This window comes from Theropithecus gelada, chromosome 2 (assembly GCF_003255815.1).
Source record: "Theropithecus gelada isolate Dixy chromosome 2, Tgel_1.0, whole genome shotgun sequence".
NCBI classification, from domain to species: Eukaryota; Metazoa; Chordata; class Mammalia; order Primates; family Cercopithecidae; genus Theropithecus; species Theropithecus gelada.
In genome coordinates, this window is record NC_037669.1 from 101,067,032 (window position 1) to 101,086,037 (window position 19,006).

Genomic DNA, 19,006 nt, shown 5'->3' on the forward strand with positions numbered 1-19,006 from the left:
ACTGTCCTCAAGAGTGTGAGACGGGAAGAGAGGGAGAGTCTTGGCCAGGTCCAAGAAATGAGCCCTCAGAAGAGGAGGGGAGTCAGAGGCAGGGAAGGGGCTGAGGCAGCCGGCCCTGCTGAGTGGACCGCAGGAGATGTATCGTGTGGTAGGGTGGGGTGGGGAGAGGCCAGTGTCAGAAAGTGAGCGGGGAGCGGCCTGACTCTGCTTTTGTCCTGCGACCTTCTGGCCAAAGGTAGGGAAAGGTGGCCAAACACTGAGACCAGGAACAAAGAAAGAAAACTGCTGGTGGACTTCCTCCACCATGAGAGGGCCACCAAGCCCGCAGCACTGCACTGCAGCCGCCAGCTCTGTCCTGGGGTTGGGGGAGGTGAGGAGGGGCAAGGTGGGGAGCGCACAGAGCACTCCCTGTCCTCAGAATACCACAGTGACTAGAGCTAAGGGAGCACCAAGTGTGACTGGGATGTGGGCAGCACGGGGCCAGAGGGGCCTCGAAGGAGTCAAGGACCATTTAATGAAGGTGTATTGAAGGCCTACCGCGGGGCCAGGCCCTGGCTAGAGATGGATTGGAATTATACAGCATGTGCCAGGAGTCAGGCAGGTAATGAAGTGATGGGAAGGTGGTGAGGCAGTAGCGATTGAGATTCACGTTGCAGTCGCCCCAAGCTGGCCAGGCCAGGGAGCAGAAGCATGGCTGGATGCTGGAGCCCACCAGGTTCCCCCACTGCAGGGCAGGAGTGGCAGGGGGAGAGACTGTGAAAGGAGCCTAGGCCAGGTCCTGGGTGAAGACTGTGTCCTGAGGCTTGACTGATGGGTACAGGGAGCCACTAAATGCCTTGGGGCAGAGAGGTGAGGAAAAAAATATTGATTGAGCATCTACCAGTGCAAGATACTCACTAGATGCCTTCAATACCAGAGCTTCTCAAACTCAGTGTGTGTATCAATCTTCTAAGAATTTCACTAAAATGCAAATTCTAATTCAGCAGATATAGGGCAGGGCTTGAGGTGCCATCTTTAATAAGCTCCCAGCACCTGGGACCACACTTTGAGGAGAAGAGCTGTGTGTGCCCCAATGTGGTCCAGTGAGTACTCTGGGGTCCCTCTCATGGGCAGGGAAGTTGAGGGCCCCATGAGCTCTCTCAGCTTCCTGAAGGCACCCCATTGATGAGAGCTGACTGTGCTGTGCTTTGCTGACCGCAGGGCCTGCTCCCTGCCCCCTGCCTCCAGGTTGGGGTAAGTGGCACCTCTCTCCCTCCAGCTCCGCAGTCTTCCCCGAGGTTTAGGTCTTCCAGGTTTACAAAGTCAGGCCCTCCTGTCGGCAGCTGGCCTCCACCCTGGAGTATCTGAGCTTGCCTGTTGCAGCATCTAAAGATAGTCTCCCTCACAGGAAACAAGATACTATTGGCTAACTCTGCAAATAAAATGCTCTTAGAGGGAAGGAAAGGGAAATACTCGTCTCTGGTAGAGTCTGCGCAGGACAGGGTGGCTGATTGGCAGATCCACAGGTTCCCTTGGCAGTCCACGCCAGGTAGGTGCACAGGACTAGTTGGGTACCTGTGGGTGGGGTGGAGCAGTGGACAGCTAACAGGTTAATAATGTTTGTTTGCCTTACGTGCAGACAATGGAAACCATTTTCCTGGGGATGTTGTAGCCTAAATATGTCCAAGGGGATGGAAGAGTGGGGGAGGCAAGGAGTGATCAGATCATTTATAATTACACTCAACCTGGTGGAATAAGATTAGAAACATTAGTAATTACATTTTAGAGACGTGGAGAAAAGCTCATGATTTTATACTAACTGAAAAAAGCATGAAAAATTGCATCTGGATGCTGTCGAGGAATTATTGCTAATTTTTCGAGATGAGAAATTGCATTAAAGTCTTCTTTAAGAAAGAGTGCTTATCTTTTAGAGATGCACACAAGTGTTGATGGGTGAAATTAAATAATTCGGGAGAGACATTAAGTGGGGAATAGAGGAATATTGACCATGGGTTGCTAATTGTTGAAGCCAGGTGATGGGTACAAGGAGGTTCTCGCTGCTTTTTTTGAAAAGTTACTTTTTATTTGAAAATTTCATAATAAAGAGTTTTTAAAATGTTATCTGCATTTTAATATAAATATAAATGCACTTAATGTAAATATAAAATATGTATAAAATGTAGATAGAGAAAAGCTAAAAGATTGCTGTGGTTGATTCTAGGAAACTGCATTGCAGATAGATTCATGGGTTTTTTTTCCTTTTTCTTCCACTTTTTGTGCCATATACAGGTTTTTGGTTTTTTGGGTTTTTGGGTTTTGTTTGTTTGTTTTTTGTTTTTTGAGACAGAGTTTCGCTCTTGTTGCCTAAGCTGGAGTGCAATGGCACAATCTTGGCTCACTGCAACCTCTGCCTCCTGGGTTCAAGCGATTCTCCTGCCTCAGCCTCCCAAGTAGCTGGCATCACAGGCATGCACCACCGCCCGGCTAACTTTGTATTTTTATTAGAGTTGGGGTTTCTCCATGTTGGTCAGGCTGGTCTGGAACTCCCGACCTCAGATGATCCACCGACCTCAGCCTCCCAAAGTGCTGGGATTACATGTGTGAGCCACCGCGCCTGGCCCATCTACAGCTTTTTAGAAAAGCTATTTTAATTAATAAATTCCTGGCACAAATTTAGTGTTCAATTTTGATATATGCTGTTACAACCATTGTGAGGACACTCAGGCTCAGGTTTGTGTGGGTGGAAAACATGGTCTTCAGAAAGATATTCTGAGTGCAAAACAGGAGGAAATCCATCAGAGACCCCAGCTGAGGAATGGCCACGGCTTGTTATTTCTCTTGCCTTGCCTCTGGCAATCACAGCCTCACAGAGCCTGCAATCCTTGCTTTGTGAGTTTATTGCTCAGTCCAGAGAACGGCTAAGCAATTTTAGGATTCTTTCAACAACCCCTCCACAAAAAAAAAATAAAAAAATTAATTTTTGAAATACTTGAGGTAGAAAACTTGAGGCAGAAAAAAACTGAGCCAAAAAAAAAAGGAAAATTGAACCATGTGAAAGCAGGCAAGAAAGCTTGCGTTGCTTGGGGCACAGTTCGTCCCAGGCCCCGAGGGCGCTTTGGAGGGACCTGGGTTTCCTGAGAAGAGGCAGGGTGGGCAACAGATCTGTGCTGCAGAGCCTTGGGGACCACTGTGGGTTGGGAATGGGGGCAGTGGATTGGGGTTCAAAACCCCTGGGAATGAGAAATGGGCTCAGGAAGGTTAGGGTGGATTATTTCATCTTCCTCTTCGCTTGGCTTTATTTTCACAAAGGAAAGCAGGGCAGGAAATAGACTCAGCGCAAATTCAGTGTGGTTCTTCTTAGTGCTCAGGCTGACCTGGCACTTGCCACACCTCTGGGAAGGGAGCACCTACTATCCATCAGCCACGTGCCAGTCTCCACAAAGTCTGCCCCTGAGCCCTGCTCCTCAGCTGACCCCGCTTCACAGATGGGGACATAGGCAGCTTGGCTTTGGAATGAAGTCCTGGCTCTGCACTTGGTGACTGTGCACAGCGCTTGCTAAGTCTGCTGCCTACTTTTAAAATGGAGATTGTTCATCAGCCTTTGAAGCCACATAATGGGTATGTGTCGACTTTCTGCAAGGATTAAAGGCATGACATAGAAAGTCCCAAACACACTGCCTGACCTGTCTTTGGTGCTCAAGAAACAATATATATTGTTGTCATGAGGAAACCGAGTCTCAGAAAGTTTGGATACCTGAAAAACACTGACTACTATTGAATGAGGTTGTGAAGAATCCAGAGCTATAGGGGCAGGAGAGCAAAGAACGTGTTAGAGCTGACCCAGTCCACCCCAGCCCAGGAGGAACCCTGCCCGGCCCTGGGCAGCTATGGCACAGTGGCAATGTCAGGTATGGTTCTCCCTAGCCAGAGACCCTAGCCTCAAAAAACCTCCTGGTTGGGATCCAGGCATCCAACTGCTCCTCCCCAGCCCCAGCCTCTGACCCAGTGTCTTGAGTTCAGAGACGTTTGGAACCAGCACCTGTAATGGAGGAGCTGAACAAGGAGGGGAACTTCTACTGCTCCATTGGAGGTCATGGTCGTAGGAGGGAGTGGAAACTGAATGGCAGAATCCAGATCTTGGCTGCCTTTCCCGAGGACATGTTCTGATTCCTAGCAGCACAGCCCAGGCATTCCGAGAAGTCGGGCTCTCTGGCATCACTCACTCTGCCCAGAAGAGCCAGGGGAAAGTTGGGGCTTCTAGCTGAACCTTGATCCCACCTGCCCTCTTGAGGGGCTTGGAATCTGCTGGCTGCTACACAGGTGGGATTGTCACGGCACACTGGCCACAGCTGATGCTTCAGCCCCCTCATCTTGTTTGGCCAAAATGCAGCATTTTAACTTGTGAGTAGGGAAGAAAAGCTGTATTATATGTCTTTAAACATCTTCCTAGACCACCTTTGTTTTCCCCTTAAAGTGTGCTTAAGGAGAAAACAAAGTCTCCTTTCAGTGTGTTGTATTTTGCAATAAACAAAATTTGTTTTTTGCAAAATTTGTTTTTTGCAAAATTTGTTTATTGCAAAATACAACACACTGAAAGAACACTGTCTGGGTTAGCAAAGTATTAGATTTAATTTCCCACATTACCACCATCCGGGCTGAGAAAGAGAACCCCAGAAGCCTCTCTCATGTCCCTTCCTGACCACAGCCTCTTCCTCTCCCATAAAGAACCGTAAGTCTGACTTTTATGGTGATTACTTCCTTGCTTTTCCCTATAGTTTGACTGAATCTAAATATCATCCCTAAACAATGTAGTTTAGCTTTGCTTATTTCTGATCTTCATATATGGATTCATATTTTTTGATTTGGCTGAAGACTAAACTTTTAAAATGCATCCATGTTGTAGGAGATGTACATGCACAAAAATTTTCACGGCGACATTGTCCAAACTAGCAACAAACTGAAAGCTACCTATGTGTGCATTAGCAGCAGAAATGGCAATAAATCACGGACTATTCATACAGTGGAATCCTATGCAGCAATGAGAACTAGCAGTCTACAGCCACACCAACAGCACGGGTGAGATGCTTTCAGAAATACTGAGAAGAATTTAGAGATAAAGGCACAATTGGTCCATATCCACAGGGCACTTAATCTAGTGCATCTCCACCAGACACAATTTGTATTTCCATGAGCAAGAGTCATTTGCACTGCTATCTGCTATAACCTACGGTGCTGTAAAATTAGCTCAGGCAATAAAAGGGGGAGGTAGCCCCAAAGAGTATGCTAGAAAGGACTCCCAGTCCTTTCATCACTCAGTGTGTGTCTATTTTCAAAGTCTTTCATCATTTTTCCTTGTAGTTACTTAGTGTGGAATTTGAGACCCCTCTCTTTGTCCCTCTTCTCCCTTTTTGGCCTTGGCTTTCTCTGCATCCTTTCCCGAAGCCCTGCACTCAGCCTAAACTGACTTTCCTGAACACTCCGGGAGCATGTGGGTCCCTCCCAGCTCCACCATCTTCACTGCCTTCTGTTTCTATTTCCCTCTGCCTGGCCTTGGCCCTGGGAAACCGTCCTATGCTCAGACCCTCTGTGACTTTGTCTTCAAAGCCCACCCGCTATTCACTGCCACCTCCATCTTGGTCAACCCGGAAGACTTTCCCCATCGTTAAAACATCAGCTCAAATGGCAGCTTTTTTTTTTTTTTTTTTTTTTGGTAGTATCCCCTTGATCACCCTCCCCCAGTTTTTAAGGAGACAGATATAGAGGTTCAATCCTTGGGCTTCCCATAACTTTTCTTACATTCTGTTACTAAACAATAATAAACACTTCTAGGAACTGTATCTTAAACACTTTTGCCTCTACAGAATTTAGTACAGTGCTTAGTATTGGTGAAATAGAATTAACAAAGTCTTCTTTCAACACAGAGATTCTCTCCACAAAAGGAGTAGAGAAAGAACAGTTTTATTATGGAATAAGCAGTAAACCAAAACGTTCAGAGCATTATAGGCCTTCTACTAAGAGGTTGCAAGAACAGAAAGAAATCTCCCCCTTTTGTATAGCCAAGTGGATACAATCTGTTACACACGTGTTATCAAGACAAACAATAACATTCCTCAAGTAAAAGGTCTTGCCAGCACCGTTTGCCATACATGGTTCACTCTAAATTTACCTGGTAATTAGGGTAACAACCTGTGTTAGCTAACTGGCTCTACCCAGAGGAAAATCAAATTTATCTTTAAGACAAGGGATAATTTTGCAGCACAGAGCAAGGTTCTTCAGTTAGGCTCCTATCTTCCCACAGAAACTAGGAGATAGAAGCACTGTCTCCCTTAGGCTTGTTTACATTTCAAAGAGATGACGCCCAGGTCCTTGGGAAAGACTAGCCTAGCTCATAAAGCTGACAAAAAGCCTATATAGTTTCAAAAGGATTTACATACATTCAAAGAGAGGAGAAAATACATACAATTTTCTAGGCGGGTACGGTGGCTCATGCCTGTATTCCTAGCAATTTGAGAGGCTGTGGCGGGTGGATCACCTGAATTCAGGAATTCGAGATCAGCCTGGCCAACATGGCTCTACTAAAAATATAAAATTAGCTGGGTGCTGTGGTGGGTGCCTGTAATCCCAGCTACTCGGGAGCCTGAGGCAGGAGAATCACTTGAATCCAGGAGGTGGAGGTTACAGTGAGCCGAGATCGCACCATTGCACTCCAGCCTGGGCAACAAGAGTGAAACTCCGTGTCCAAAAAAAAAAAAAAAAAAAAAAAAAAAAGTTTTCTAAAGTAAATGCTCTGAGAAAAAAAGGAGGTGAGGTGGGAGGTGAGGTGATCTCTGTCCTAACTTTTAACAAGAAGAATTAAAGGTTTTTATTTTTAATTTTTACTTATCCTTAGACTAGAATATGGTACAGATGCTCAAAAATATTGACTTAATTAATAATTAAACAATTAACAAGTCCATCTTTCTCAATTATGAAGTATTTGCCTTCAAAATTTTGCAGTTTACTTTGACATAAATAAATAAATACCATAAAGTATTTTGAAGAGGAAAGGGAAAGGTGGGGCTTCAAACACAAAATAATGGCAGGTTTTGTAAAGGGGCAATTCACTAAACCCAATAGGATTCTCCTGTTGCTGTTTTTTTTTTTTTTTGGTGGTGGCTGGAGGGGGTGGTTGGGTGTGCATTTGGCCAGTGTGAAACCCCGGCGGGTAGACAATGCCATGCTGTTCTAGGTGGGCTCATTGCTATGGGAATAGATAGTCACTGAATTTACTTGCATAGGGGATGGGGTATAAAATGTTACCTCATGGCTCCTTAACATGGAACTCAGCACTCCTCTCCCCATCAGCCTTTGCTCTCTCTGCATCCCAAAGGATGTGTATTATAAAAATAGCTGCCATCATAAATGAGAAAACCATCAGGACCTGGTAAAACTTGGCTTCCCAAACAGTCAGGGGTCTGGGCATGGCAGCCAACTGAGAACCTTTCTGTCTAGTGCAAGGTAAACAAGATTTGCCAAGACTTGATCAACTGATCCAGCTCCCTGTCTCCAAACAGAACCTCATCTGAATGCTCAGAGGCTTTGCCCCAGAGGTGTCATGTTCCCTGTGCAGGCTGCTGGGCAGCCTCTCTGTTGGCAATAGACCACACTTTTGCTGACCTAGGACTCATGTTGCTCTTTAAGACTGCTTCCTTGGCCAGGCATAATGGCTCACACCTGTAATCCTGGCACTTTGAGAGGCCCAGGCAGGAGGATCTCGAGGCCAGATGTTCAAAACCAGCCTGGTCAACATAGTAAGACCCCATATCTACCAAAAATAGCTGGGCATGGTGGTGCACACCTATACTCCCAGCTACTTGGGAGGCTGAGGTGGGAGGATTGCTAGATCCCAGGAGTTCAAGGCTGTAGTGAGCTATGATCACACCACTGCTCTCCAGCCTGGGGAACAGAGAGAGATCCTATCTCAAACAAACAAACAAGCAGTTTCCTTCTGTTTGATTCTTGCTGAAAAATTGAACATGCCAGAGCTAGCAAGGCTCTTAGAGGTGGTCTGGTCCAATGCTTTAATTTCATACATCAACAAACTGAAGCAGAGCGGAGTGACCTGCCCAGGGTCTCTCAGCCATTCATCTTCGGAAATGTGTGGGCTCCTGTGAAACATGTGGCTCTTAAAAGCACTATCATATATTTGAAGGCAGAAAATAGGCTAACCCTTCAGCCTTCAGACTTTTCCTCTCCAGAGAAAGTACCCCAGTTTCCTCACCATCGTTAATGGGAGCCAGATTCCTGGGGCTCTGGCAGTGTGGACAACCTAGTGGTGGCTGGAGGAGCAAATAATACCCCACCTTCCATTTTCCACTCACCAATCCCTGAGGGCCAGCCTGCTGGGTTATGAGCCTAGAGGGGAAAACCCCAACCAATTCAGAGATGCATCATGGACCAGTTTCTCTTAAGGGGCCTGGGTCTGCTATTTTCAGTTCTACTTTGAGAGAAGTGGCCTGCAATATCCTGCAGATTTCCCCTCCAGGGAGAAAAACATTGAGCAGTGCAAGGAGCACAGGCTTTGTGGAAAGAGGCATCTGGGGTTGAGATCCTGCCTCTTTTGCTTCCTTGAAAACCAGTTAACCAAATCTCTGGGCCTCAGCTGGTTAATTTATACCATGGGGATCATCATTTCTCAAGTGGGATTGTGAAGAGAATATGGTGGGATCTTGTATGTGGAGCATGACACTTAGCAGGCACCCAGGAATGGCAGCCTCCTCTCCTTCTAAACTGGGACTTTCTGAGGGTAACTTCAGATTCTGCAACGCCAACAGCACAATGATATCCTCATAAGGAAAGTTTGGGTTGGGGCTCCTCGAGCAATTCTCTACTCTCATTTGGTACAAAGAAAAAAATTAAGCCTCACAATTTTCTTGGCACCAGACTGAACCTCAAACCTAGACTTCGCTTTTACTAAAAAGCCATAAACAAAGACCAGGAGAGTAAAAACTACCAGAAGATACACTGGATCTAGAAAACAGTAAGCTAGATGTGAAGCCAAAAGAGAAGGGGAAAGCAACATAAAAGGATGTCAGATAGAAGAAGAAATGGATTTGGGCCATCTAAAGAAGAAGGGAAGTATAGAAAAGGGAAGCTGATTGGAAACAATGGGTAATGATGAGTGTCCCTCCCCTAAAAAGTTAAAAAATAAATAAGCAGGCATGAGAAAAGGAAGTAGGCCAGAGGAAGTAGACCAGGATCAGCCGCGGATGTGAGTGGGGAATTTACAAATTTCTACTTGGGTGTGAAACGTGTACACTCAAAGCTCTGTCTAGGTTCACCGAAACTCTCAGTCAAGGCCATTTAGTAAAACCTTGGCTTAACTGAATAGTGGGTAAGGAGGCCTGAGGATGGCCCAGAGAAGGTTTAAATTCTTACTGGCTACTGCACTAAGTTGTAAAGTGCAGCCTTAGTTGATGGTTCTTTTATTAGTGCAACATCCCAGAATGCATGTGTCTTACAACCCTTGTGGATATGAAACCCAGCTGGGTAGACACTGCAAAGTCTTACCTCATTTGATTCTTCCATTTGGTTTCTATTGTCCCTCAGGGACAAAGGAAAGCCATGGTCCAGCCTAAGATGAAAGCTATTTAGACCTCTGACAGGCCTTTAACCACCCTGCAGGCCACCCCCAAGGCATGGCCACACTCCCATCTGCTGCCAGGGGGCCCTATCTTTAGGCTCAGCTCCCAAACCTTGAACATCTTGGAGGATACACAAATAGGAGGTGCACTCAGCTCAGGCTCAGTATTCCTTAAAAAGCACCTTGCTAAAGCTATCAAGTTCACTGGAATAATTCTGTGAAGGACACATCTTCACTGATGTCAGATTTCTGATGTAAATGGTGCCTTCACATGCTCTGGGTCATTTGGCTACCAAGGGTGGGTTTGAACTAGTTCCAGCACACAGAGTACAAGTCCCGTCAGAACCAGGCAAAACCCTATGTTGCCCCATGACTCATGCTGTTCTTGAGACTTGCATAGAAAACAGAGCTGCTGTTACCCACGCTGATATCTATTTCATGACCACATATGTTCAAAAGCCACATGTGAGAGGCATGGTTGAAATGAGAGGTTGTGTTTTCCAAGTTGTTTTCTGACTGTCTCCTTTCCCATATCCTCAGGCCTTCAGAATCCCTCTCCAGGGATAATTACTATTACCACCACCAGTGTATTCCTTAAGAGATATTTAAACCTTGTACAAAATACGCACACATCATTATTTCCCACAAATGACAGCATACTATGTACATGGTACCTCACCTAGCTTTTTTCATTTACCAGTATATCTTAGAGATTGTTCCATAACAGAACATATAGATTTGCCTGTTTTTGTTGTTTTTCCCAAGTTTCCAAGAGCTGGAAACTGTGTTTTTAAGCAGCTGCTTGGTATTCCATTAATTGGACTTATCGTAATTTGATCTGTCCCTAGTGATGGACATTGGGGTTGTTTCCCTTCATTTGTATTTCAAGCTTGCTGCAGTGACAGTGTACACACTTGCTTGAGCATCTATGTGTCTATGACAAATCCCAATAAACAATTTAAACTAATTTAATTCTTATGCTCTCAAAAAACCTAAGAGGTTATTTTTTAGAGGAGAAAGCTAAGGCTGTTGTTTTGATGCCTTTTTACCACTGGATTTGGGACTCAACTGTTTGGTAGTCATTGTGTCCTTCTCCCCTGCCAGGATTTGAACCCTAAGCCCAGGGCCCGAGTCGCCTCCATCTTCAAGGGAGAGTGGGAAGAGCACAGGCCTTGGCCTCAGTCCCGCTCCCCGTGCTTCCAGCTGTGGGATGGGCCAGGTGCTTCACCCAGCTGTGCCTCCTGTGAGGCATGATGTGTGCAAAATGGAAATGTGAATATAAAGGTCAACAATGTCCCTCAATGACCAGTGCTGATCCTCAGAATCACGTGGGAACTCGTAGAAAGCGGTATCTGTACCACTCTTTCCTCTGTAGCATGGTCCAGATGACTCGTAGCAGGGACCACAGTATGCTGGGTGAGCACCCACTGCATGCACTCACTGTGCCAGCACCGAGAGACTCCTGTGGGAGCCATGGCAATTCTAGGGTCTTCACTGGGGACTCTGAGACAGCAGGGAGCTAGGATGAGGGCTGCAGAGTGTTCTTCTGCCCGCACTGAGCAGACCCCTTGGATGGCAGGGAATAGTCCCAAGCCAGATGGGTGCCCATAACTAGCCATTTGGCTCTCAATACATAATACCACCACGTGTCAGACAACACCATCCCGCCCAGAGCATGACCTGAATTTGCATCCCATCTTCAGAGGATACATTGACCCACTTCTTCCATTCTGCCTTAACCAAAGCTTTTATGTGAATTTTCCCCATTGAGAAGACAAGCTCCTTCCTGGCTTAGACTGTGCTTGACTGATCTTTTCATGAGCTCCCCGCCAAGCCAGGACCACCCGAGGCTTATATGGAGACTCGGTGCACATTAGAGATGTTCCTGTGCACCTGGCAGCCCTGAGCCCAGGCACCCAGTAAGGCAAAGGGCCAGATTTGGGACCCGTCTGCCACTCAACCAGAAAGTCAGTTGCTTATTTCTAACTTCCCTGCCTTCTCCACATTTGTCCCATTCCTTCCTCTCATCATGAATATCCCCAGAGCCATTCAACAGGGCAGTGAATTAAATATAGAACCTTTTTTTTTTTTTTCAGAATTGCAGAAAGGATTAGATTGATAATGATCCAAGTAGAGCAATAAGTCTGACAGTTTAGTAAAAGCTCAATAAAGGGCGGCTTAGTTCCCCTCCCCCAAAATAATCTGAAAAGAAAACGTGTCTTATTTCAGGGGGGAAAAAAATAAAGTGACCTTTAAAGATCAAATTCCCAGGATACCCAGGGTAGAGGTGGAACATGGGAGTCCACAGGCAGCCTTGATGATTCCAAAGATCCAAAGGGCTTCTGCTTCCTCACATAATGCAGGAAACAAATTGAACATGTATTAAGTGCTTGCTGTATGCGACACACTGTGCCAGGTGCTCCCCCTAAAACAGTTCTGTGTACAGGCATGAGAATGAATCCCGATCTTACAGACAAAGAATGTTATACTCAGAAGTTTCAAGCTCACCCATCACTCAGCCAGAGAGGACAGATACAGGATTCAATCTCGGGAGCGCCCGAGTCCACAGAAGTTCCGGGGCTAAAGGACCGACCACAGGCATGTGAAGAGATGCAGGACAATTTTTATTGGATTTGAGGTCAGCTTTGCCAGCTCTTCTCACTGGGGGAAGGGGAGGGAGAAAGTAGCTAGCTCCAGGGTCCCTAACATAGAACCACCAAGGACTTGACTATTTTTACTCATACAGCAGCGTGTCTGGGAAGATCATGCTCTGTGACAAGCTACAGGCACTAAGTAGCAATTTCTGTTTCCCCACATATAGCTTGAGTCATATGAAACTGACATGGATGTGGCTCAAAAATAGCTGCATGTCAGCCATTTTATACCATTCGACTTAAATATTATTAATTAATGTCACAACCAGAGATTATTCTCTGAGAAAAGGGCATTGCAGCCTGAAGCAGAGAAGGCATACACGTTCCCTGAGGTTGGGAACTCATCACAGCCTGAGACAGCTTGGGTCGTAAAGCCCCGGCCCACTTATCCCAGGAGATTCTGGGTGAGATGCAGTCCTCAAAGAAGAGGCTGGGAAGGGAGAAGTGACACCCTGGCTGGGTGGGCCTCATCTTGGTGAGACACCGCCTGGGTAAAACCATCATGGAAAGGGTATAGTGGGGCGTGGAAACTCCCTCGGTTAAAGCGTGAGGCTTTGCTGTAAGTTGTGGTAAAGAGGGAGGCGGTGACAACCAGGAGGCCTGTTTTGAGGGTTTCTGAGGGACCCATCTGCATCTGTGGTATCATAAGGAAGGGAGGAGGAGACACCCAGAGGAGCAGTGTGAAGGGGCTGCCTCCCAGCCAGCTCTGGAGTGAATGACCAAGTCCTGGCTGCGAAAAGAAGGGGAGTGCAGCCTGCAGAAGTGTCTTCTTTTTTCAATTCCTGCTCAGAAAGTAACAGGAGATAAGAATAGTGGGGAAGACCAGACCAAAGTGAAGTATAAGGCTGGTAATGGTAAGGGGGAATTAGTCACTCAGAACCTAGGCCAGTAGACATCGGAGCCCCATCCTCCATCTTGGATCAGCCAGCCCCTCTATGACTGCAGAGCCCTGAATGATGGCAACATCTCCTCTTCACTTAGGGTTGTAGGATGACCAACAGTCCTGATTTGCCTGGGAGTGGGGGGTTCCCAATAGGTGGGACTTTCAGGGCTAAAACCAGGAAAGTCCTGGGCAACCCAAAATAAGGTAGTCACTCTAGAGTGTATGACTGTCTGATACCTGCTAAGAAAGAGAAGGACTTGGTTATAAGGAGAAGAGAAAGTGAAATGTTTCTCAAAAAACAAAGATGAGGGCTTCCCGGTGCTGTTCTGCCCAAGGCTCTGGGTCTGAAGCTTCTCTCTCCAGGCCTAGCTTCGTGGAAAAGTAAGGAGCCAGAGAGTGGAAAAGATGGAAATAAAGGAAGAGAATGGAGAATTGCTTTGGGGAAGTTTAGACTGGAAGTGTGAATTACAACTGCACCCCCAAGTCACCCCATCTCACCCCTGCCTCCTGCTCAAGGCTCTCCCTCTCTCATCCACACATTGGTCAAACTAGCTAGCTTTTGGAGAGACTTTGGACAGTCAAAGAAAAACAGATCTGTCTCAAGCTTCAAAAAGCCTAGAGCTGGCCAGGCGCTGTGGCTCACGCCTGTAATCCTAGCATTTTGGGAGGCTGAGGCAGGTGAATCATCTGAGGTCAGGAGTTTGAGACCAGCCTGGCTAACATGATGAAACCCCATCTCTACTAAAAATACAAAAATTAACCAGGCATGGTAGTGCACGTCTGTAATCCCAGCTATTTGGGAGGCTGAGACAGAGGAATTGCTTGAACCCCAGGGGGCAGAGGTTTCTGTGAGCTGAGATTGCACCACTGCACTCCAGCCTGGGTGACACAGCGAGACTCCATCTAAAAAAAAAAAAAAATTCCTAGAGCCAAATGCTCACGGAGCCATTTACTGCATGACTTTGGGCAAGTCAAAGGACTCTGCCTATCCTGTCAAAAGAGTCTGTTGCAGTCTTCATCGCAAGACTGTTGTGGGGATTAAACAACATGGCAAATGGGAAGCTGGGAAATGTAGTGTGCACCCAACCAATATTTGTTTCTTCCTGCCTGCCTACATATGAGGCCACACAGAATTCCAACTTTGTTTCTCTGAGAACTAATGCAGTTACTTGTTTTTCTTTCTGATCCAGGCTGTCACCATGGATCCGTTCCCTGAATCAGTTACAGAAAACTTTGAGTACGATGATTCAGCTGAAGCCTGTTATATTGGGGACATCGTGGCCTTTGGGACTGTGTTCCTATCCATATTCTACTCCGTTGTCTTTGCCATTGGCCTGGTGGGAAATTTGTTGGTAGTGTTTGCCCTCACCAATAGCAAGAAGCCCAAGAGTGTCACCGACATTTACCTCCTGAACCTGGCCTTGTCTGATCTGCTGTTTGTAGCCACGTTGCCCTTCTGGACTCACTATGTGATAAATGAAGAGGGCCTCCAAAACGCCATGTGCAAATTCACTACCGCCTTCTTCTTCATCGGCTTTTTTGGAAGCATATTCTTCATCACCATCATCAGCATTGATAGGTACCTGGCCATCGTCCTGGCCGCCAACTCCATGAACAACCGGACTGTGCAGCATGGCGTCACCATCAGCCTAGGCGTCTGGGCAGCAGCCATTTTGGTGGCAGCACCCCAGTTCATGTTCACAAAGCAGAAAGAAAACGAATGCCTTGGTGACTACCCTGAGGTCCTCCAGGAAATCTGGCCCGTGCTCCGCAATGTGGAAGCAAATTTTCTTGGCTTCCTACTTCCCCTGCTCATTATGAGTTACTGCTACTTCAGAATCATCCAGACGCTGTTTTCCTGCAAGAACCACAAAAAAGCCAAAGCCATCAGACTGATCCTTCTGGTGGTCGTCGTGTTTTTCCTCTTCTGGACACCCTACAACGTTATGATTTTCCTGGAGACGCTTAAGCTCTATGACTTCTTTCCCAGTTGTGACATGAGGAGGGATCTGAGGCTGGCCCTCAGTGTGACCGAGACAGTTGCATTTAGCCACTGTTGCCTGAATCCTCTCATCTATGCATTTGCTGGGGAGAAGTTCAGAAGATACCTTTACCACCTGTATGGGAAATGCCTGGCTGTCCTGTGTGGGCGCTCAGTCCATGTTGATTTCTCCCCATCTGAATCACAAAGGAGCAGGCAGGGAAGTGTTCTGAGTAGCAATTTTACTTACCACACGAGTGATGGAGATGCATCGCTCCTTCTCTGAAGGGACTCCCAAAGCCTTGTGTCTACAGAGAACCTGGAGTTCCTGAACCTGATGCTGAATAGTGAGGAGAGATTTTTGTTGTTGCTTCTTACAGGCACAAAGTGGTGGACCCAATGCACACAAAACCACCCTAGAGTGTTGTTGAGAATTGTGCTCAAAATTTGAACAAGGAACAAATTGAACTCCCTTACTGCAAATGTCATCAGAACTTTTTGGTTTGCAGATGACAAAAATTCAACTCAGTCTAGTTTAGTTAAAAGGGGGTGGTGAATATTGTTCATATTGTGGCATAACAAAAGGGTGTCTGAGCCCTCAAAGTGAGGGGAAACCAGGGCCTGAGCCTAGCTAGAATTGCCTCTCTCTGACACTCAAATCTTTTAGTTATTATAGATCCCCCAGACTTACATGACACAGCTTTATCACCAGAGAGGGGCTGACACCCATGCTTCTCTGGTCCCAAGGGCAAAATTCCCAGGGAAGTGCTCTGATAGGCCAAGTTTGTATCAGGTGCCCATCCCTGGAAGGTGCTGTTATCCATGGGGAAGGGATATGTAAGATGGAAGCTTCCAGTCCAATCTCACTGATAGATAAGCAGAAGTACATATTTCCAAGAAGTTGAATTTGTACTGTTCTGATTACACAGAACAGATGCCACACACCACCCTTACCATGTGCCTGACCCAGCCTCTCCCCTGATTACACCAGCCTCATTTCCATGAAGCCCTCCTCCATCACATCCCCAAACCTATAAGGGCTCCCCACTGCCTACTGCATTGAGTCAAAACTCAAATGCTTGGCTTCTCATACCTCCATCATGGGATCCTACCAACAGATTCCCCATTGCCTCCTCCTTCCCAAAGGGCTCCACCCATCCTAATCAGCCTGTCTCTTCCATATGACCTAATGCATCTCCACCTGCTCCCAGGTCAGTAGGGGAAACAGAAAAACCCTGCCCCCAAATAAGAAGGGATGGATTCCAACCCCAATTCTGGTAGCTTGGGACTAATCGAGCTTCCGTTTCCTTGTCTATAGAAGAGGGATAAGCCTTTCACATAGAGATCATCCTTTCCAGCAGAAGGAACTAGCCACCAACTCTTGCAGGTCTCAACCCTTTTGTCTGCTTCTTAGACTTCTGCTTCCCCCACACCTGGCACTGCTGTGCTATGCCCAAGTTGTGGTGCTGACAAAACTTAGAGAAGCCTGCAGGTGCTGCTGCGTGGCATAGCACACAGAAGAGGCTGGTTCTTACGATGGCACCCAGTGAGCACTCCCAAGTCTACAGAGTGATAGCCTTCCCTAACCCGACTCTCCTGGACTGCCTTGAATATCCCCTCCCAATCACCTTGTGGCAAGCCCCTGCCCATCTGGAAAAATACCCCATCATTCATGCCACTGCCAACCTGGGGAGCCAGGGTCATGGGAGTAGCTTTTTTCCCCCCTAGAAATGTTTGAAACAATCTAAAACTTTAAAGCTTGAAAATCAATTGTAATAATGCTAAACAAAATGTCATCCAGTCTAACCACATCAATATTGTCATTCCTGTATTCACCCATCCAGACTTTGTTCACACTCTCACATGTTTAGAGTTGCAGTCGTCATGTACAGAAGGTTTTATAATCTGATTTGTTTTCTTCTTCACATTAGACCACAAATAGTGCTCGCTTTCTATGTAGTTTGGTAATTATCATTTTAGAAGACTCTACCAGACTGTGTATTCATTGAAGGCAGATGTGGTATCTGATAAATTGCTGTGTATCTGATAGCTCTTTGGCAGTCTTCATGCTTGTATAATGAATGAGAGAATAAGTCATGCTCTTTCAAGATCATGTACCCCAATTTACTTGCCATTACTCTATTGATAAATATTTAACTTGTTTCCAATGTTTAGCAAATACATATTTTATAGAACTTCCATCTGTATAACTTTCTTTCTCCCATTTAATTATTTCCTGTGGTTAAATTCATTGCCATGGGGAAAACTGAGTCAAAGGGCATGGGAACATGTTAGCTTTGGATACACACATATGAAAGTCAATATTACACAACCTTTACTGAGTTGTATTATATACAAAATGTGAATGCACATCCAGAGCTATTCCAAAAACGATGAGACCAGGCCTCTTCCCTCAATAATTTAACATTTAAATGCAGAAAAGAAGTAGAGGAATAATCACACTTTGCATTAGGTGGTAGCACACGAGTACTGTGTGACTTCTGACCTGAGTCTTTAAGGGAAAGGGGTTCTCCAGGTAAAGAAAGGTGGCATTCAAGGCTGAGGAAACGGCATGTACAAAGGAAGTGTGTGAGAGCATGAGGATCTCACAATGTGAAAAACCTCTGTGTGAATATTAAAAGGTGTTGGAAGTGGAGTGGGTGGTAGGAACCTTCTGAGCTGAGCTGTTAGCTGTGGGCTGAGCTAAAATAACCAATGGAGCAGGTGCTGGTTCTCCTCGGGGTGTTCACGGAGTTTCTTCATTATTACCTGATCCTCATTCCAACTGTTGAACCATAAGACTTTTAATTAAAGTTTAAACTATTTCTGGACTTCCAAGAAGTAGGAAATAATTACTTTGGCTTGAGAAATAAAAGAAGAGAAACAAACACTTTCATTTCTAGAAGAAAATTAAATTTGTATCATTAGGAACCTATATTTACTCATTTATTCATTTTTCTGAATAGAACAGAATAGGAAGAAAATAAGGAAGCTCACTGAAAAATCCAAAATAGCAAGGATGTTGGTGTCTAAATAAAGGAAGGCATTTTTGGAAAGGACAGTTGGCCCTCAGAGCACACCTGAATCAGACCCACTCCTGCTTCTGAGCTCTGGGCTTCCCAAGAGCAGAAGGATCTGTCTGTGATGAATCCCAACATATTAACTCTCTGCTTTGGCAGGTTATTTAACATCTCTGAGGCTCAGTCTCCTCATCAGAAAAATAAAGGTAAAAGTAGTTCCCACCTGGTAGGGTTGGAGCAGAGGATTCAGTAAGATTACCCCTGCAAAGATCACAGTGCAGACCTGGCAAAGCAAGCTCGAATGAATGGTGGCAATTATTTTTATACTTATTATTTTTATTATTAGACTGAGCTTTTCCCAGCAACTAAACACATGCTGTCTTGTCCTTTCCTTTTGCTTTTCTTAGTAGCAGAATCGCAGACTCTTGGGTGGTTAGAGATAACTGGGTCCAAATCCACATTTCGTGGGTAAGAAAACGGAGGCTCAGAGAAGGCCAGCAGGTGGCCCAAGGTACCACAGTGAATTACTGGGAGATGTAGATTCAGTCTACCATTTCCTTCCTCATCTTGATAAAAATACAGATCAATCTGGCCTCTAAGAGCAGAGAACACAGAAGGAAGGTCTGCAGGCAGACAATGAGACAGGGAAGAGCAGCCCGCAAGGTAGCTGCAGAGTTTAACAGAATCAATCTGCACATGGACAGGTGTGTGCTGTGTGGCACAGCCTTTGACAATTGCAGTTTGGAGACATCTGTATCTGCAATGACAGATGGTGTCAACTGAGACTCATCAGCAAAGGCTGCAGAATTCCCAGAGGCAAATGCTATCAGTGGCTTCCAGGAGGATCCGGGTGGGTGGGCCAAGCCT

The 19,006-nt window shown here is 45.9% G+C and overlaps 1 protein-coding gene across 2 annotated transcripts; it reads left to right on the forward strand.

Moving 5' to 3' along the window:
- The first annotated feature begins 1,042 nt into the window (after positions 1-1,042).
- Positions 1,043-15,590, forward strand: CX3CR1 (C-X3-C motif chemokine receptor 1). Of its 2 annotated transcripts, none has more exons than XM_025376118.1 (2): positions 1,043-1,233; positions 14,329-15,590. In XM_025376118.1, the coding sequence occupies exon 2, from the start codon at positions 14,338-14,340 to the stop codon at positions 15,403-15,405; it is 1,068 nt and encodes a 355-aa protein (XP_025231903.1). In that variant the 5' UTR covers positions 1,043-1,233; positions 14,329-14,337; the 3' UTR covers positions 15,406-15,590. The 2 variants fall into 2 exon arrangements, with proteins under 2 accessions (XP_025231903.1, XP_025231902.1); XM_025376117.1 differs by lacking the exon at positions 1,043-1,233 and adding an exon at positions 1,420-1,528.
- The last annotated feature ends 3,416 nt before the right edge of the window (positions 15,591-19,006 follow it).